The sequence below is a fragment of the Antechinus flavipes genome, chromosome 3, assembly GCF_016432865.1.
Source record: "Antechinus flavipes isolate AdamAnt ecotype Samford, QLD, Australia chromosome 3, AdamAnt_v2, whole genome shotgun sequence".
Taxonomy (NCBI): Eukaryota; Metazoa; Chordata; class Mammalia; order Dasyuromorphia; family Dasyuridae; genus Antechinus; species Antechinus flavipes.
The window spans coordinates 168794326-168813551 of record NC_067400.1 but is presented as its reverse complement, the minus strand read 5'-3'; the positions used below and the strand labels follow the sequence as shown (position 1 = coordinate 168813551).

General features: G+C 34.7%; 1 protein-coding gene across 7 annotated transcripts in view; it reads right to left on the bottom strand.

Annotated features, from left to right (window-relative positions):
• Positions 1–19226, bottom strand: part of ARHGEF7 (Rho guanine nucleotide exchange factor 7) — a 333485-nt gene that overhangs the window by 153079 nt on the left and 161180 nt on the right. For all 7 annotated transcript variants that reach the window (XM_051984209.1, XM_051984207.1, XM_051984208.1 and 4 more), the window contains one exon: positions 10430–10518. In XM_051984209.1, the coding sequence (XP_051840169.1) occupies positions 10430–10518 (89 nt within the window). The remainder of the gene's footprint in view (positions 1–10429; positions 10519–19226) is intronic.

Sequence of the window (19226 nt, the reverse complement as noted above, 5' to 3'; positions counted from 1 at the left end):
CTTCACTTGGTGCTAAACACTAACAATACAAAATGAAAAACCACAGTCCTTTGCCATTAAAAGGTTTACATTATTTTGACAGGATAAAACATGTATTGAAATAAATACAAAGTATACACAAGAGTAAATAGCTAACATTTATATTGGGTCTACTATATACAATCAATTGTGCCAAGAGTTTTACAATTTTGGACTCATTTTATACTCACAATAATCCTGGAAGGTAGGTGCCATTATTATCCCTATTTTACAGTTGAGAAAACTGGGAGCCCTGTTCCACCATCACGAAAGGCCTCAGGTGGTACCTTAACTGTGCTTTGAAGGAAGCTAGGAGGCTCTATAAAGCAGAGGTAATAAGAATCTTATTACACACATAGAGAAGCACTCCTACAAAAGTGTGGATGAAGGGACAGAATGTCATGTAAAGCTAGAAAGCTAGAATAGAGTATTTGAAGAGTAATATCATATAAAACTAGAAAGGTAAATAGAACAAGGATAGAAGAATGTTGGACAGGAAGCAGGGGGAAATGCCGATCAGGAGAGTTTCTATTTTATCATGGAGTTTATTAGGAGGTACTGATGACTGTTGAATAAGGAGATGCCACATCAGATCTGTATTTTAGTCACTTCAACTTGGTAGTTCCATGAAGATGGTTTATAGAGAAAATTAAGACAGTGAGATAATTAAGAAGGCTATTGGGAGAGATCTAAGATAGAAAATGCAAAAGTGAAGAAAAGAGGACAAATGATAGTTATTTGGAGGTTTGGCTAACAACATCTAGAAACTGGAAATGAGGGTTGGAAGAAAGGGAAGGCGTCAATACTAATGCTAGCAATAAGAAAAAGAAATTAAAGGAATAAACATAGGCAAAGAAGAAACAAAATATTATTTTTTTATAGATGGCATGCTGGTTTGCTTAAAGAATCCTACTAAGTAAAATGAAAATTAATTGAAACAATTATATTAAGGAAAAATTGAAAGATATAAAATAAATTTGCCTAAATCATCAGAATTTCTATATGTTATGACAAAATAATGAGGTAAAAAGAGAAATTTCACTTTAAAATAATTACAGAATATATAAAATATTTGGGAGTCACCCACCAAAACATATTATGAGTGGAGTTTTATGATTATAACTACAAAACACTTTATGGAGGGGGAAAAAGCAGACCTAAATAAATGAATACGAACCTCATGATGGATTGGACTAATATTAATAAAAATGAAAATAATACCTAAATTAAATTCCTTATTTAATGCCTTAGAAATCAAACTATCAAAGGATTACTTTATAGAAGTAGGAAAAAAATAAAAATTTCATTCAAAGGAAACAAAAGGCATCTCAAGGGAAATCATGAGGGAAAAGGGTGAAGGGGGAAAAAGAAGAGTACACTATATTTTCAAAAATATAAATGGGAAAGAATTCAAGACCAAATAATAGAAAGAAAAGAAGACAGAGAGAAAATTAAGAGACAAACAGAACAAATATGAAAGTTACACACTGACCTTTTTATATTTTTATAACTAAAAGTAAACACTACATAATATTTTTTTCAGTTTCTGTACATTACTCTCCTGTTCTTGAAAGTATATGAAAATGATTATTATTTACTTAGTTCAGGTTTTGGTTTTGTTTTTTAAGGAAAGAGTAAAAGATGAATCAAGGACAGCCATTATCATAGTTCTGGCTGTCATCATCTTGCACTTTATTAAGAGATTGCAACAGTCTCTATTCCTCAAGTCTTTCCTGCTCAGGCTCCCAGTCTACCCTATTCCTCTTCAACCATCTTCATGTCATTTGGAGCTCTCTATTCCTACTCTGAGGTAGGCACTCCAGATTGATCCTTTGTTCTTGATTGGAGAGAGTCTTCTAGAGCTATCTTAGGATAAAGACTCCTCAGTGCTCCCCAAGCTATCAATATGCCATGCCTTGCTGGTTGCCACCTGTCTCTCCTGTTCTTTCTCTGAGGCCATTAGTAAAAATTCTCAGGAACTAGACTGACCCTGTCCACGCTGCTACTCCTCTTCAGCCACCTGCATACTAGTCTACTCCCACTCTAATTTTCTGAACAATCATCAAAGCAACATTCCTCAAATAAAGTATTTCACCTTATTCACCAAATATAACACCACTCAACATCCAAAATATCCCTCCTGCGCCATTATACCTTTAAATGTAAGACTGTCCCTTACCAGAATAACTTGATGAGAATCCTAGCTGTCTTTTTTTTTTTTTTTTTTTTTTTTTTTTTTTTAATGTTACATATCCATTGCTTAGAACTATACCTGGCACAAAGAAAGCATTTAATACATTTTTTTTAGTTTACTGATTCTCTTTCAGACAGCAGCCAAATTGGTCTTCCTTACATGCAGACCTCCTCTCCCTTCCCTCTTCATCTAATCCAAGTAGCCTCCTATTACTTCTAGAATAAAATGTATACTGTTTAGCTTTTAAAAGCTGTCACCAGCTGGCCACAAGATCTTTCCAGCCACAATGGACCTGACTTTGCTTAACATATTTTAGGACCCAAGCTAGCCTTCTTTCTGTTACTCACACATGGTTGTTTCTGTGCCTTCATGCTAAAATGAACTCCCTCTTTACTCCTACTTCAGAATTCTTCTCTTGCTTCAAGACATACCTCAAAAATCACACTCCACAAGAAGATTCTTCTGATGCCTCAATGGCTAAAGCCTTCCTTTTCTAATGTATCTTATATTTATTTGTATTTATCCCCTTTATATTTATTCTTATTTGTATGCACTTGGGACAATGCTTGAGATATAGAAGGCATTTCATAAATGCTTGTTGATTAATTTCACAACTATAAACCTGACAGAAATAGGTAAATATGATGAAGGGGAGTGAAAGTGTAAATATATAATGAGTTGTTTTGGATATGATAGGTTTGTTATGCTTAAGGAGCATCCAAAGAGAGTTTCTCACCTGGTGACACAGAACTCAGGAAAAAGATGCAGGATGGATATATGATCTAATTGAACTCATGAGAGTTGGAGAGAAAGAGAGAAAGTCTAGAATGAGAAAAGAAGGGAACTTAGTAAGAGTCTTGAGGCTACCCACATTACTGAGAGGGAAAAGAACAATGATAGCACAGAAAACTGGGGGAGGGGGGAAAGGGGAAGAAAGAATGGTCAAAATGATGGCAGAAGCAATAGAAGGCATGATCAAAGAACCTAATGGTAGGGGAAAGGAGGTGACTAACAGTCAAAAAAGAAGAAAGTACAGAGAAAACAGTTGAGAAATTTATAGTACCTTTAGAAAGAATGGTTTCAGTCTTGTTATTCTAGAATTCTAGGAATCACTAAACTACTGCACTGATCAAATCAAGACCAACTGCATCTTTCTGTATTATCCACAGTTAAGAATAAAACTTTATTTTAAAATGCAAAAAACATATTTAATTTGCAGAAAAAAATAGGCTATTGGCCAAATTTGGTCTGTGGCCACTTTGTTTACCTCTGTTCTGTATCCTTATCCCCACAATTTTTCAAAGCAAACCTAAACTCTTTATCCTGGTATTTGAAACTATATAATTTAGAATCAACTTACCTGTCTAAATTTATCACTCAAATGCAAATTAAAACAACTCTGAGGTACCACTTAGACCTATCAGCTTAGCGAATATGACAGAAAATGAAAATAATAAATGTTGAAGAGTATATAAAAAAATTGGAATAGTAATGCATTGTTGATGGAGTCATGGACTGATCAAACCATACAAACTATACAAACCATACAAATTTGGAGAGAGCAATTTGTAACTATGCCCAAAGAGCTATCAAACTGTATATTCTTTGGTTAGCAATACCACTACTAGGTCTGTATCCCAAAGAGATCACAAGAAAAGGAAAAAGACCTACATATGCAAAAATATGTATAGCAGCCCTTTTCATGGTAGCACAATATTGACAATTGAAGGAATACCCATCATTTGGAGAATGGCTAAACAAGTTTGGTATATGAATGTAATGGAATATTATTGTTCTATAAGAAATGCTGAGGGGCAGCTAGGTGGCACAGTGGATAGGGCACTAGTCCTGTTATCAGGAGGACCCGAGTTTAAATACTGCAGCAAACACTTGACACTTATTATCTTATGATCCTGGGCAAGTTGCTTAACCCTAATTGCCTTGCCAAAAAAAAAAACAAAAATAACTAAAAACAATGAACAGGATTATTTCAGAAAGAATTACATGAACTGAAATTGAACAAAGTGAACAGAACCACACACAGCAATATTTTGCAATGATCAACTTTAATAGATATAACTCATCAATACAACAAAATAAGAAAATTCCAAAAGACTCATGGAAAATGCTATCCACATTTAAAGAACTACAGGAGCTTGAATCCATATCAAAGCACACTATTTTCACTTTTTTTTGCTGCTGTTTTTTCTTTCCTGTGGTTTTTGTTTTTTTCCTTTTGCTCTTTCACAACAAATGTGGAAATGTGGAAATTATGTTTAATATGATTGTACATATGTAACCTATATCAGATTTTTTGCCATCTTGGAAAGGGGGAAAAGAGGGAAGGAGATAAAAATGGAAACTGAAATCTTATGAAAGTAAATGCTGAAAACTACCTTTACATGTAATTGGGAAAAATAAATTACTACTGAAAGAGAAAGGAAAAAAAAAAAAAAGAAAAAAAGAAAAAAAATCTATGGGCTGTAATCAATGCCAGAATGGAAAAGTGGAACATTTATCTATGAAAGATATACTTAGTATCCAGTGTGAACACCAAAAAACCTAAAAGAAACTAAAAAAAATGTACATTGAAATCCTCAAAGTTTATGCTTTTGCCAGGTCCATTCAAATATAGGAAGAAGATTTAATCTTTTAAAAAATTTTAAGAGTGGATTTGGGGGATATCTGCAGACATTGAGAAGTGGGAATTGTAATGGAGATTATGGGATCTCAGAACACAGAGAATGTGTAGTGTTAAAATACAGATGAAGAGGAAAACTGGACTACTCTCCAGGGACAGTTATGCAAAACTGCCCTTTTATATTTTTTCTCAAGAGGAAGGAAGGAAGGGAGGGCCTGCTTTGTTTTACTTGTCCCTTTTCTTCCAAGGAAGGTAAAATTAAATTTTTTTTTAATTTTATATTCAGTCATATTCTAATAACTCAGAAACCAAAGAAATTAGTACAAAGGCTAAAATAACAATGATATAACACAGATGGGAATAACCTAACCCTACTAGCAAGCCTGAGGCTTCCAGCTACAAGCAATGACTTTCAATGAGAAATGTCAAGTTTCAAGATATTGATACCTATTTCCAGGTATAAGTTGATACAATATGTACTTCTGGATTTTTTTAATACAAGTCTTGCATTTGCCATAGAGTTCTGTCATAGTGCCATTTAATAAATAAATCTTCCTATTTTCCCCTACATAATTAGCTACTAAAAGGTAACCTCATCACTGCCAATTACAACTGTTGAAACAGACTTGGGGACAAAGAGAATGGAAAAGATATCATATACGCATGTACATGTACACACACATATGTCCATTCTCTCTCTCTCTCTCTCTCTCTCTCTCTCTCTCTCTCTCTTTCTCTCACCACACATGGTTACAACTGTGATTTCATTAGGGTAGGAAATTACAAGTACATAAACTTTCTACCAAAACAAATAGCACAATTTGTAATCTTAGTTGCTGGGATTACTGAAAGGCCAAACAACTTGCCTTAAATTACACTGCACCTGTTGAGACAGGACTTCCTGACTCCAAGGCTAAGTATCTACTACATCATGGTGCCCATTACCATTATCATTATCCAATATCACCAGAAAAGATATTTTGAGACAAGTAATGCTAATCTACCTCAAACTGTGGGAAGTTTTTTTTTTTTTAAATTTTCTAAGTACCATTTAAAACCAAGGTATTAAAATGTCAGAAAACAGTTCTTAACTACCAAGAGATGGAAGAAGGGGGATGAATTGAAGCACGGTATAGTGATTTGTTCTAATGCAGAACAAACAAAAAGATGCAGAAGATCTGGATTTTAGGCATGGTTATATCACAAACTAATTTGGCCTAACTACTTGCCCTCTCTTGAGCTTCATTTTCCTCATCTGTAAAATGGGAAGATTCAAGTAGATGATCCCTAACTCTGAGGTTCCATATCTTTAATTGAGATTCCATTTATTTAAACTCTGGGGAATAGATAATTCCCACTTTGGATCTCTACAGCAAGTACCACCTGTATAATTCATTTGATATATCATGTGCATCTCTTATACTCATGTGATAACCTTTTCAAGAATTTTGTTTGAGAAAGGGAGGAGAGACAGAAGACAACAGCATGAGGGAAGGGTAAAGTGAAAGCTGATCCAAGTAGGCTCCAAGTCCCTTCCAACTCTGAATTCTATAATATGCGAAGTTGTCCCTCCTGTCATATCAAGACATGAGGTACCTAAGATGGCGATGTAGACACTAGCTCTGAAGTCAGGAGGATCTGAGTACAAACATTACCTCTTAATATGTCACTTAATACTTCCTAGCTATATGACCCTGGACAAGCCACTTAACCCCAACTGCCTCAGCCAATCAATCAATCAATCAATAAATAAATGGAAGCATCAGGAGACATCTTACTTTACAGAGCAAACTGTGCTCTGAGCTTGCCATAACAACAATCCTTTGAGCTCACTCTCTAGATGATCTCAGCCTCTGGTAAAATCACATAATTACTATATTGCTTTGATTAGCACCAGGTGTTCTCCGAGCTCAGAGGACCTGACAAGCTCAGACAAGGAAACATGATTCAATCATGAAGTCCTGTTAAGAATGAAACTTGTCTCATTGTTGCCATTACCCCTCCCTAACTGTGAGGACTATAGCTCACATGTAGCCAAAGGTACAAGTACTGAGATTTGCCTAAAATAAAGCGAGTCCCCTTTTGCCCTCTCCCCAACCTATTTCCTAGAGCTTTCAAGCTGTTTTCCCTCACTTTGAAACTAACCTTCTGTTTGATCCCTGACTCTCTAGTCTCCAGCCTGCTTTGTTTGTCTCTGGCCATCCACAAGCTGGGGGCCAGTTCCATTTGGCTGAAACTCTGTTGCACCAATGTTAAAGCAGACAGCCAAAAGGCCAAGTATACAGAGGAATACTCCTTCTCACTTTGTAGCACAACTCAAGCAGCAATAGAATGAAGGCTCCTTGAAGGCAAGAATTATTTCCAGAGTCTAGCACAGTTATTGGCATTTAACAAACATTCGTTGAATGACTAAACAACAGGAAAATTATTGGGAGTTGTTGCTAAAGTTGCCACAACAGCCCTTTGGAGTAACATGTCTCCTATTTGAAAAGGAGGCAATCCTTTTATTCCTTATAACGTGATGCTATCTCACTCCCCACAGGACCAATTCAAAATCTTCTCTTCCCTTTTCAAGTGTCCCACTCCTTTCTCTCCCTCTTAGCCTAGGACCTTGCCTCTTACCTTTCCCAAAAATCTGAGGTCATTCCCCATGAGTTTTCTCCTACTCCCTATATACCCTGATATTTTCCAGTAATGGCTTCACAACTTCCTTCAAGTCTCCCCTGAAAACCCATCTTCTATAAGAACCTTTTACTGATCTCCCTTAATGCCAAAGGCAACGCAAAAAGCTCCTCCCTACGCCTTCATTTAAAGAGGGCTCTGAAGACCAGCCAGCTCTTCATTTCCCACTGGTTACATTGCTTGGTTTGACTCCACCATCACAATTATACTGTAGATACCCTTCCCTTCTCAATGCCTTTCAGCTTTATTTTGTATAGAGTCTTCGCCCCTTAAAATATAGGTCATCAAAGCCAGGGATTTTTTTTTTTAATTTGTATCCCCTGTGGGTGCACAGTGACTGGCACACGCAGACATTCAATAAATGTTTACTGCATTGCTAATGACTTCCCTCTAAAATTACCCAGAGTTTACTATATATATATATATATATACACACACATACATACATATATATATGTATATACATGTATACATATACACATACACACACACACACACACACACACACACACACAAAAAACTGTTCGCATGCTCTCTCCCATTAACATTTAGCATAATGCCTGGCACAGAGCAGATGCTAAATAAATGCTTCTTGATGTGACTCCTCCTTTCCCTCAGCTTTGGATGAAAATGCAGCTTTTTTACTTGCTAAGATCAAACCCTATACCATTTGCACTTGATCTAATTTCTGATCTCAGGTTCTCTTATTTCAAGCCTAAAATTATTCCAAAATCAGTACTTCCTTAATGACTCTGAAAGGAGGATTTATGTATATCCTTGAAAACAGCATTTATTGTGTAAAAGATTATTGTCTACATAATCATCTACTGCAATAAGTCTAAAGAAGACTAAAAGGTCATTGATTATGCCTCAGAGCTGAAGTAGTTGTACAAAATGTTTAAAGTTTAATTGGAGGGAGAAAGGTAGAGAGAGGGGAGAAGGGGAAAGAAGGAGAGAGACAAGATTAAGACAAAGAGACAGAGAATACTAAGGAAAACATAGCTATCTAATTTTACAGTATGATGTAACAGGAAGTTGGACTGAGTATTAGGAAAATCTCACACAAGAGACACTACTTTGGAAGGCTCGGGTTGATAAAGATCAGATCTCTGCCCTAAGAGAGGCAGGCCTCAGAAGTAGTACCAGTATGTACTCCTTTGTAAGAATCAAATAGAGCTACCATCTATAGCTAGGACAAGTGAAGTGAAAGAGGACAGGCTCTGTTTTCCACTTTTCCTGCAATGTCACCCACTGTTTGAGAGGTAGAAACTCTCAGACTTTGGCCCAGGGAGCCTACTGAAAAAAACTCTGCAGATCCCAGGCTTCAAATGTCTGCTTGTATATTGCTTTAGTAACCAGCAATGGAATGGCCCAACACAAGGAGTGGAGGAACTCCAAAGAGAAAAGGTTCAAGAAGAGGATCCATCAAAAGCAGTCCTATCTACTAATGAATATCTTTTTTTTTTTTTTTTTGGCTGAGGCAATTGGGGTTAAGTGACTTGCCCAGGGTCACACAGGGTAACACAGGAAGTGTTAAGTGTCTGAGGCCAAATTTGAATTCAGGTCCTCCTTGACTTCAGGACTGTTGCTCTATCCCCTGCGCCACCTAGCTGCCCCCTACTAATGAATTATCAAAGAAATTATTTTTGAAGGTTCAGATGATATTAAGGCCTACAATCCCAAGCTGGGAGTGGCCTGGGGCACATACTCACTATTTACATGTCTCCTCCCTATAGTTTTGAAAGGTTGTATCCATGTTGTCCCAGGTGCACTATTTATTTTGTTAAGAGACTGGATCCTGGGCTTATGAGTGGAATACTATGTTACAATTATTTTTGTTTTGCATTCTCTTTAGCAAATGTTTCTGAGTAAGAATTAATGGTTTCATCTTGGCTGATCTCTTAAATGGACAGTACTAAAAATAGTAAAAGTACCTGGCAGGTGTTAGTCCCACAATCCAAAATGATTTGTAGTAGCATAGCCACAAATTTTGGGAACTCACAAAAATATCAATGAGACATTGGGAAAAGGAGTCAGCTTAGAGTGAGAAAATAGGGGGCCAGTGTTACACTCCTATGCTATACCAGTTATCTTGTCTTTTCCTGGCTGAAAATTTCATTTTTTTTCTGATGTTATTAAGCGTTAATCATGATCAGTGCCTCCAAATGCTATTTATTTCTTAGATGTAAAGCCAAACAGAATGTGTGTGTGTGTGTGTGTGTGTGTGTATGTGTGAAAGAGAGAGAGAGACAGACAGACAGACAGACAGAGACAGACAGAGACAGAGATAGAGACAGACAGACTTCTCTTGTTTAGTACTCTCAAATCTCATTCACCAAGATATTTTTTGGTATCATCCTTTAAATTCACTTTCATAATAAAGTTACTGGGTATCAAGGTATACTTCAATTTGACTGAGAGACTCTTGTCAAGTTCTTCAAAGAATTTTCCTAATACTACATCATTTGCAAAAGATAGTGAATTGTAATTATCTACATTGTGGACTTTTTGCTTGAGTTTATCTTGAACTAAAAGGCAATTTATAATGGTTTGGGATCACAAAATGAAACCAATGTCAACCATTTACTTTCTTGTCTAATTCTTTAGTGAAATAATCAATATGAATATATAAAGTTAATGATCATTAAACACAAATCTAACAGTTAAAGTAAGTATAATGATATTATCTTTAGGGATCAACATAAGAAGATATCTTTAGGGGTGAACTCTTGGTACAGGAATTTCTTCGGGAATATGGAAGGCAAACAATTTTAAGACATACAATAGCCCATAAGTAAGATGGTTTGAAAACAAATTTATCTACCTAAATATAAGTTTACATTTCCTAATTTTAGTTCTGAATATATAAAAAAGTATTTAAATTAATTACTCACCACATTGTAATAACTTTTGTTAATTGCAGATGTATCAAATCCTTTAGGAGGGCTCTTCAATGCTCCTGACTTGGGGGACACTGGCTTTTCTGAAACAGCAATAGGATGCAATTTTACTGTTCAATACTAAATACCACACTTGCTAATAAGAGTACAGAGGCAAAATATAGTAACACTTCACTTATTCAGAAGTCATTGATCTGACAGCCATTACCACCCAGAATATAATCATCAACCAAGAAATCAGCAAAATTTCCTATAATTCTTTATATTGGATTTGGGCATATTATTTTTAAACATTTTAAGGAACTCTTTAAGTGCTGCTGTGGCACTGTTCAAAAAGAAAACCATGTAGATCAATAGAAAAAGCACTGTATTTGGAATTACACGAGCTAAGTTTAAATCCTGGCTTCTTTCCCCATTACTTGTACGTTCTAAATCAACTTCCTTAATCTTTCTGGAACTCAGTTTTCCTGATTAAAATGAAAGGACTGGACTAGATGTTCTCTAAAGTTCCTTTTAAAGCTAAATGTATGATACCATGAATGTCACATAACTAGAAAAAAGCTACTGATATACTGAGTAGATTGTGTAGTATATTCTCTACAGGAGGATGTGCATAAGAAAGGTCAGAATGAGAAGAAATGGACTGCTTGCAACTTCCTTACTAGAGGGAATATACATATTAATAAAAATCACATGTCTCCTAAAGTAATAATGAAAAAAGATGACCAATAAATTGGAAGACCAGACATTTTCCCCAGTCTCACTCCCCCGCCCCAAAAGTACAACCAGCTAATAGCCTTATGAATTAATAGTGGAGAATACCAGTCCTTTATAACACTCACTCAGCAGCACCCACAACTAACAGGATAGGGACTCCTTGGGGACTCCTACCCTTCTGCAGTCACTGCCATCACATCCCAGCCCCTGACCTTGGAATCAAAGGGAAGATCTGTACTTTCCTTTTGCTTGGAGAAGCTGCTAGTTCAGGAAACTCCAAAGCTGCAGAAAGTCTGATGGACCAATAGATACTATCATTCTCCAATCCTAACAAAAGCATGAGATACAGATTCTGCCCAGTCAGAGACCTAATGATTAACAAGAACTGGGGCGAGGGGGGAAGTATGTACAAATGAGGACTGGAATCTAAATGCAGAAAATTCTGTACCTCCAGTACATGGGCACGAACTGTGACCTGATAAAAGTAGATTCCTCAATTCTGGGGGAGACAAAAAGTTATGAAGATGAACTCTAGAGATAAACTTCCATTAAAAGGGTTCAAAAAGTCAGAGAGTAAGTTATAAGAGAATATGGAGGAAAATTCCCCCACAAAAAAAGAAATAAATTAGGGGGAAAGCAAAAAAAAAAAAAAAAAAAAAAAAAAAAAAACTCAAGAAAAACAAAATTTAGACAAAAACTTAAGCAGAACATAAATAAATCAACAACAAAGTATTAAAATTCGGAGGAAATATGAGTGACAAAACATAAAAAGAGATTACAAGCCTCTCTCCATAAATATCATAAGGCAAAGAACATGAACCAAAACCTAACAGAGAACCTTCTGGATTCCCAAGAGAACATGGAACTGCAATAAGAGTCAGTATAAAGAGAAATTAAAATCGGGATGGAATCAAGATGGCAAAGAGTAGACAGGTCTTTGAGCTCTTCTTGGCTTCCTTCAGAGCAAGATCTCTGAGATTCCCGCAGATCAAGTCTCTGAATTGGTTTTGGAGTGACAAAACCTACACAAAAATTGATATTTTCAATCAAATATAGAAAGGCAAAAATAGTAAATATTTTCTTCAGATCAGTAAAAGGATGCAATAAAGGGAAAAATAGGCTAAAATTAATTGGAAACTAAATAATCTAATCTTAAGAAATGAGTGAAACAACAAATCATAGACACAATTGATAATTTCATCCAAGAGAATGACAATGAGACAACATACGAAAATTTATGGGATTTTATCCCTATAGATGCTTACTTGCATAAAATAGAGAAAGAGATGATCAATGAATTGAGCATCCAATTAAAAAAGGTAGAAAAAGAACAAATTTAAAAACCCCAATTAAATACCAATTTTGAAAATCTGAAAACAAAAGGGAGATTAATAAAATTGAAAGTAAGAAAACTAGTGAAATAATAACCAAACCTGAGTTAATTTTTTTCATAAACAACAAAATAGATAAATCTCTAGTTAATTTGATTAGAAAAAAGAAAGAAAAATCAAATTGTTAGTATGAAAAATGAAAAGGCTGAATATTCCACCAATGAAGAGAACATTAGAGGAATAATTAGGAGCTTTTTTTATCCCAGCTGTATTGTCAATACAGTTGATATATTTGATATAGCTGATAAACTAAGTGAAATGGAGAAATATAACTATAGATTGCCCAGTTTAACAGAGGAGGAAATAAATAGTCCCATTTTAGAAAAAGAAAATGAACAAGCTATTAATCAACTCTCCAAGAAAAAAACCTCCAGGATTAGATAAATTTACCCATGAATTCTACCAAACATTTAAAGAATAATTCTAGTCCTATGCAAACTATTTGGAAAACTAGAGAAAGGAGGAATCCAATCAAATTCCTTTTAGGATACAGGTGTGATAATACCTAAACCAGGGAGGGTCAAAACTGAGAAAGAAAATTATAGCCCAATTTCCCTAATGAATATTGATGCAAAAATCTTAAAGAAAATATTAGCAAAGAGATTACAAGTATCACCAGGATAATACACCATAACCAAGTATGATTTATATCAGGAATGCAGGGCTAGTTCAATATTACGAAAACTATTAGCATAACTGACTATATCAATAACCAAATAAACAGGAATCATATGATTACCTCAACAGATACAGAAAAACCATTTGACAAAATCCAACACCTATTCCTATTAAAAATATTAGAGATTATAGGAATAAATGGAATTTTCCTTAAAACAATAAGTAGCATCTAACATAAAATATTTGGGAGTCTACCTGCCAAGACAAAGTCAGGAACACAATTACAAAACACTTTCCACACCAATAAAGTCTGATCTAATATATTGAAAGAATATCAAGTGCTCAGGTGGTACAATGGATAGAGCACCAGTCTGAAGTCAGGAGGACCCGCGTTCAAATGTGGCTTCAGACATTTAACACTTTTTAGCTGTGTAACCATAAGGCAAGTCACTTAACCTCAATTACCTCAGGAGAAAAAAAAAAAAAAGAATATCATAGATAGGCTGAGCTAATATAATAAAAATGACAATTCAATACTTATTCAGTGGCATACCAATCAAAATGCCAAGAAATTATTTTACACACTTAGAAAAAATGATAAAGTTCTTTTGGAAGAACAAAAGGTCAAGAATTTCAGGGGAATTAATATAAAAAAATGCAAATGAAGGTGGCCTAGCTGTACCAAATTTAAAACTCTATTATAAAGTAGCAGTCATCAAAACCACTTGGTACTGGCTAAGAAATAGACTAGTTGATCAGTGGAATAGATTAGATTCACCTGACAATGACTCTAAGTAATCCAGTGTTTGATAAGCCTAAAGACTCCAGCCTCTGGAATAAAAACTAACTATTTGACAAAAAATTGCTGAGAAAACTGGAAAATAGTATGGCAGAATCTAGGCATCGGTCAACCTAACACCCTATACCAAGATAAAGTCGAAATGGGTTCATGATTTAGACAGTGATACTTATAAGCAAATAAAAACAAAGGACAATATATCTCTTCAAATCTGTAGAGAAAGAAGGAATTTGTGGCCAAAGAAGTAGAATAGACTATAAAATGCAAAATGGATAATTTTGATTATAATATTTTATAAAAATTTTTGTGCTAGCAAAACGAACGTAGACAAGATCAGAGAGGGGAAGCAGAAAACTGGGGAAATTTTTTTACATCCAAGGTTCTGATAAAGGCCTCATTTCTAAATATGTAAAGAATTGACTCAAATTTATAAAAATATAAGCCATTCTCCAAATGATTTAAAAAAAAAAAATCAAAGGACACTAGGAGACAATTTTCAGATGAAGAAATTAAAACTATTTCTAATCACATGAAAAAAGCTCTAAATCACTATTGATTAGAGAAATATAAGTTAAGACAACTAAGAAATACCACTTCATACCTCTAAGATGACAAGAAAAGATAACACTGAATATTGGAGAGGATGTGAGGAACCTAGGACACTAATACATTGTTGGTGGAGTTGTGAACAGATCCAACCATTCTGGAGAGCAATATAGAACTATGCCCAAAGGGCTATCAAACTGTGCATACCCCCTGTGTCCAGCAGTGTCTCTATTGGGCCTGTATTCCAAAAAGATCATAAAAAAGAGAAAAGGACTCACATGTGCAAAAATGTTTGTGGCAGCTTTTTGTAGTGGCAAGGAACTGGAAACTGAGTGAATGCCCATCAATTGGAGAATGAATGAATAAGTCATGGTATATGAATATTATGGAATATTATTGTTCTATAAGAAATGATCAGCAGAATGATTTCAGAGAGGCCTGGACAGACTTATACGGACTGATGTTAAGTGTAATGAATAGAACCAAGAGAACATTTATTCACAGTAACAAGATTATGCGATCATCAATTCTGATGGACATGGCTCTTTTCAACATGAAGGTGATTCAGGCCAGTTCCAACAGACTTATGATGGAAAGAACCATTTAGGACTGTGAGAACTAAGTGTAGATCACAACATAGTACTTTTACCTTTTTTGTTGTTTGCTTTTTGTTGTTTTTTTTCTCATTGCTTTTTCTTTTTGATCTGATTTTTCTTGTGCAGCATGATAATTGTGGACATGTTTAATATATATTAGATTACTTGCTGTCTACGGGAGGAGGTGGGGGAAGGGAGAAAAAATTTGCAACACAAGGTTTTGTGACATTGAATGTGGAAAACTATATTTGCATATAGTTTGAAAATAAAAAACAAAAAAAGAGAATTAAAAATCTTAAGAGAAAAGTTAAAAGGGAACAAATGACAGTATTTACAGCCTGCTCCACAGAAATAAGTAGCAGAATAGAAAAATTAAAATACAAAACAGCATGTCTTGCCAAAGAAACAACAAGGGGAGGGGGAAAAAAAACCAATTTACTGTGAATAGCATTATACTGAAATGAAGGACATTCTGGAAAAAGAAAACTAAAAATAATGTTAAAAGAACATATGAGCTCTACAAAAACAAAATAAAATGACCTAGAAGGCAGGAGGCAAAGAGACAGTTTAAAGTCCACAAGCTTTCCAAAAAAGCCCAAGTCAAAAGACATGAACATCATAGTGCAAGACATATTAAAAACAAAACAAAACAAAACAAAAAAAAAAAAAAAAACTCCTGGCATTTCTGAATACAGAAACAACACACTCACGTGTCCTAATCCAAAGAATTAAAAGCACTGACAAATCATCTCTAGGAAGAAGGGAGGGAGGGAAAGGGGAGGAATGAAAGAAGAAAGTAAAAGAGGAAAGAAGAAGAGAGGGAGGAGAAAGAGAGAGAAGGAAGGAAGAGAAGAAGAGAGCAAGGAAAGGAAGAAGGGATCCTCACCAACTCCAGGATACAAAGTAGTTAAATTTTAACAAGACAAACAATAAATGCTGCAAGTAACTAAAAGAAAAAACTTCAAATATAAAGGAAAACATTTTTTGAAAAAGTAAGATTATTAGTCAGAGGACCTGAAGTCAGGCTGAAGTCAGGAGGACCTGAGTTCAAATCTGGCCTCAGACACTTAACATTGCCTAGTTGTGTGACCCTGAGCAAGTCACTTAATTCCAATTGCCTCAGGAAAAAAAAAAAAAAAAAGAAAAAGGAAAAAAAAAAGAAAAAAAAATATATATATATAATTTTGAACCCATCAAAAACTGAAGGAAGTGGATATGATATTCTAAAAAGTAAGATTTAACACAAAATTAATTCCTATACAAAAAAAAGACTTACTTGTTACAAGCCAGAATTTGAAACAAGGTGGTAAGTCGCTAGAATTGGTAGAAACAATGCTTATGTTTACATCTTTGAGAGTTCACACATTAGCTCATACATTAGTTCACAAGTTTGGGAGATTTCAGCATTCAATATGAGATATCCAAGTTTACACCTCCCACAATCCCACTCGCTCAAAGGAGGAGTCAACCTTTGGGTTCACACCTTTAAGAGATCATATCTAAGAAGCTCTCAGTCTCAGCAAGGGTCAGTTGAAGAGATTGAGAGCCAGAATTCAGTCGGGAGATTCAGCACCAAGATTCAGAGAGAGCTGGAGGCTGAAGATGGCAGACAAGCTGCAAAAGCTCTTGGAATCAAGGAGGGAGATAGGCCTCTAAGAAAACTAACTGGGCTATTTTGAAGGAGACAATAAAGGATTTAAACTTTCAACCCCTGGCTGCATTTGAGGTGATTATTATATTGAACTGAAACTAAGGCTGCCTCCCAAAACCTCCCAAAGAAACCTGCTCCCAGAGAACCATTATATTTTAGAAAAATAAGAGAACACTACAACTACTAATCTTGAAGACAAAAAATCATAAGAGAACAAAGTCGCAGAGAGGAGACTGTTATATGGTAAAGGAGGATGAAAATGAGGAGGGATGAGGGTAGAATTAGACCACATGATCTGAAACAAACATCATATTCTACCATGGGTCAATGCTACCCTAATTACTTACCTTATGAATTGATACTTCTAAGAATGATAGAAAACAGAATAGAAATAGAAAAGCGGCACAACATAGGAAAAAGGGAGTGAGGAAACAAGACCTACAATAGCAGTAATAAGAAAAACTGGTTAGCTTAGAAGGAACACAAACTTGGTACTTTAGAACCTTTAATTTAACAAAAAGAAGTATAAACTGAATCAAGTCAAAAAGTCTGGAAGAGTCAGGAAGGGAAGAGAATTCATAAAGACAATAAGGTAAAAGAAATCCTTGGGGGGAAAAAAGGTACAGAAAAAGGAAAAACTACAAAAAGGAGTTGCAGAAGATGTAATATTCTGAATTAACTACTTAGCAGAGGAGGAAAAGGGGGGAAAGCAGGAAGAATTATATAACTAAATTTTTTTAAATCGATAAAAAAAGAGGGTAAACAGCCTGTCAGAGTGAAGAACACAGAAAATTAAGTTAACAAAATTTTAAAATAAAATAAAATAAAGTTTCAAACAAACAAAATCTGAGAAATATAAAGAATTATAAGAACCTAGAATTGTGCCAAATTTATTTTATGAGATATAATTCTAATAACAAAAACAGAAAAGAAAAAAATACAAGAACTCCATAAACCATTATCATTCAAAAATACTCATTCAAAAATTTTAAATAAAATCCAACCAGAAAATAGCAATTAATCCAGGAAATCATACATGGCCTGATTTATATTTATAAATAATGACCTGCAGCCTTTTTTGTAGTGGCAAGAAACTGGAAACTGAGTGGATACCCATCAATTGGAGAATGGCTGAATGAGTTATGGTATATGAATGTTATGGAATATTACTGTTCTATAAGAAACAATCAGCAGGATGACTTTAGAGAGGCCTGGAGAGACTTATATGAACTGATGCTAAGTGAAATGAGCAGAACCAGAAGATCACTGTATACAGCAACATGATTATACAAAGATCAATTCTGATGGGCATGGATTTTTTCAACAATGAGATGATTGATGCCAGTTCCAATGATCTTGTGATGAAGAGAGCCATCTATACCCAGAGAATGGACTGTGGGAACTGAGTGTGGATCACAACACAGTATTTTTACTCTTTGTTGTTGTTTGCTTGCATTTTGCTTTCTTTTTCCTTTGTTTTCCTTTTTCATCTGATTTTTCTTGTGCAGCAAGATAATTGTACAAATATGTATACATATACTGGATTTAACACTTTTTTAAAACAAATTTTGGATTACTTGCCATCTAAAGGAGAGGATCGGGGTAATGGGGGAAAATTTGGAACACAAGGTTTTGCAAGGGTTAATGTTGAAAAATTATCCATGCATATGTTTTTGAAAATAAAAAGGTTTAATTAAAAAAAAAAATGGCCCTGAATCAAGACTGTTTAAAGTATATTCAGTATTTCCTTTTTAAGAAAGCATAGATTATATACTAATATTTTATAAAGATTTTTATCCAAAATTGCTAAGGAAAAAAAAGTTTTCAAAAGAGCCTAGTATTTAAAAGTGTCAAGTTTCAATTAACTAGAAAATTCATTGATGAAATGTTCATGTATAAATTAAGTAAACAGGTATATATGTATGTGTGTATGTACTCTTAAAAACTCTTAAAAAGTATCATTTATATCAAGAAAGAGCCACTAAATATTGATAGGGAAGAAAGATAATATCCTCCTTGAGGGGAAGAGCTTTTATAATCAAGAGGCATTATAGGATAAAGCCAAATCAGGGTAATAACTAAAGTTTCCCAGGAGTATCATAATCCAAGGAGCAAAGACAGAAGCAGAAAAGATATTCAAGCTTGGCAGTCAATACCAGAAAATAAGAATAATGACAACAATTCGAATTGTATATATGTATACATACCCATAATTCATTAAGAAATTCTCAAAATTTGTTTAAGTAGGTCAATAAGTGACATAAAAACAGAGCTAAAACAATCTTATTTACATACTGAATTTGCCAAGTCCAAAAGATGTTGTTATAAATAGGCTCTTTAAAGTAAAATTTCTTTAACTAGACTTAATAAATTTAGAGCTTGCAGTTAATTTTAGGCCAGTGACTGACCTAAAAGATCACTAAGGATTCTTCACAAGGATCATTAAGCAAATTATTTTGTACATATAAATATA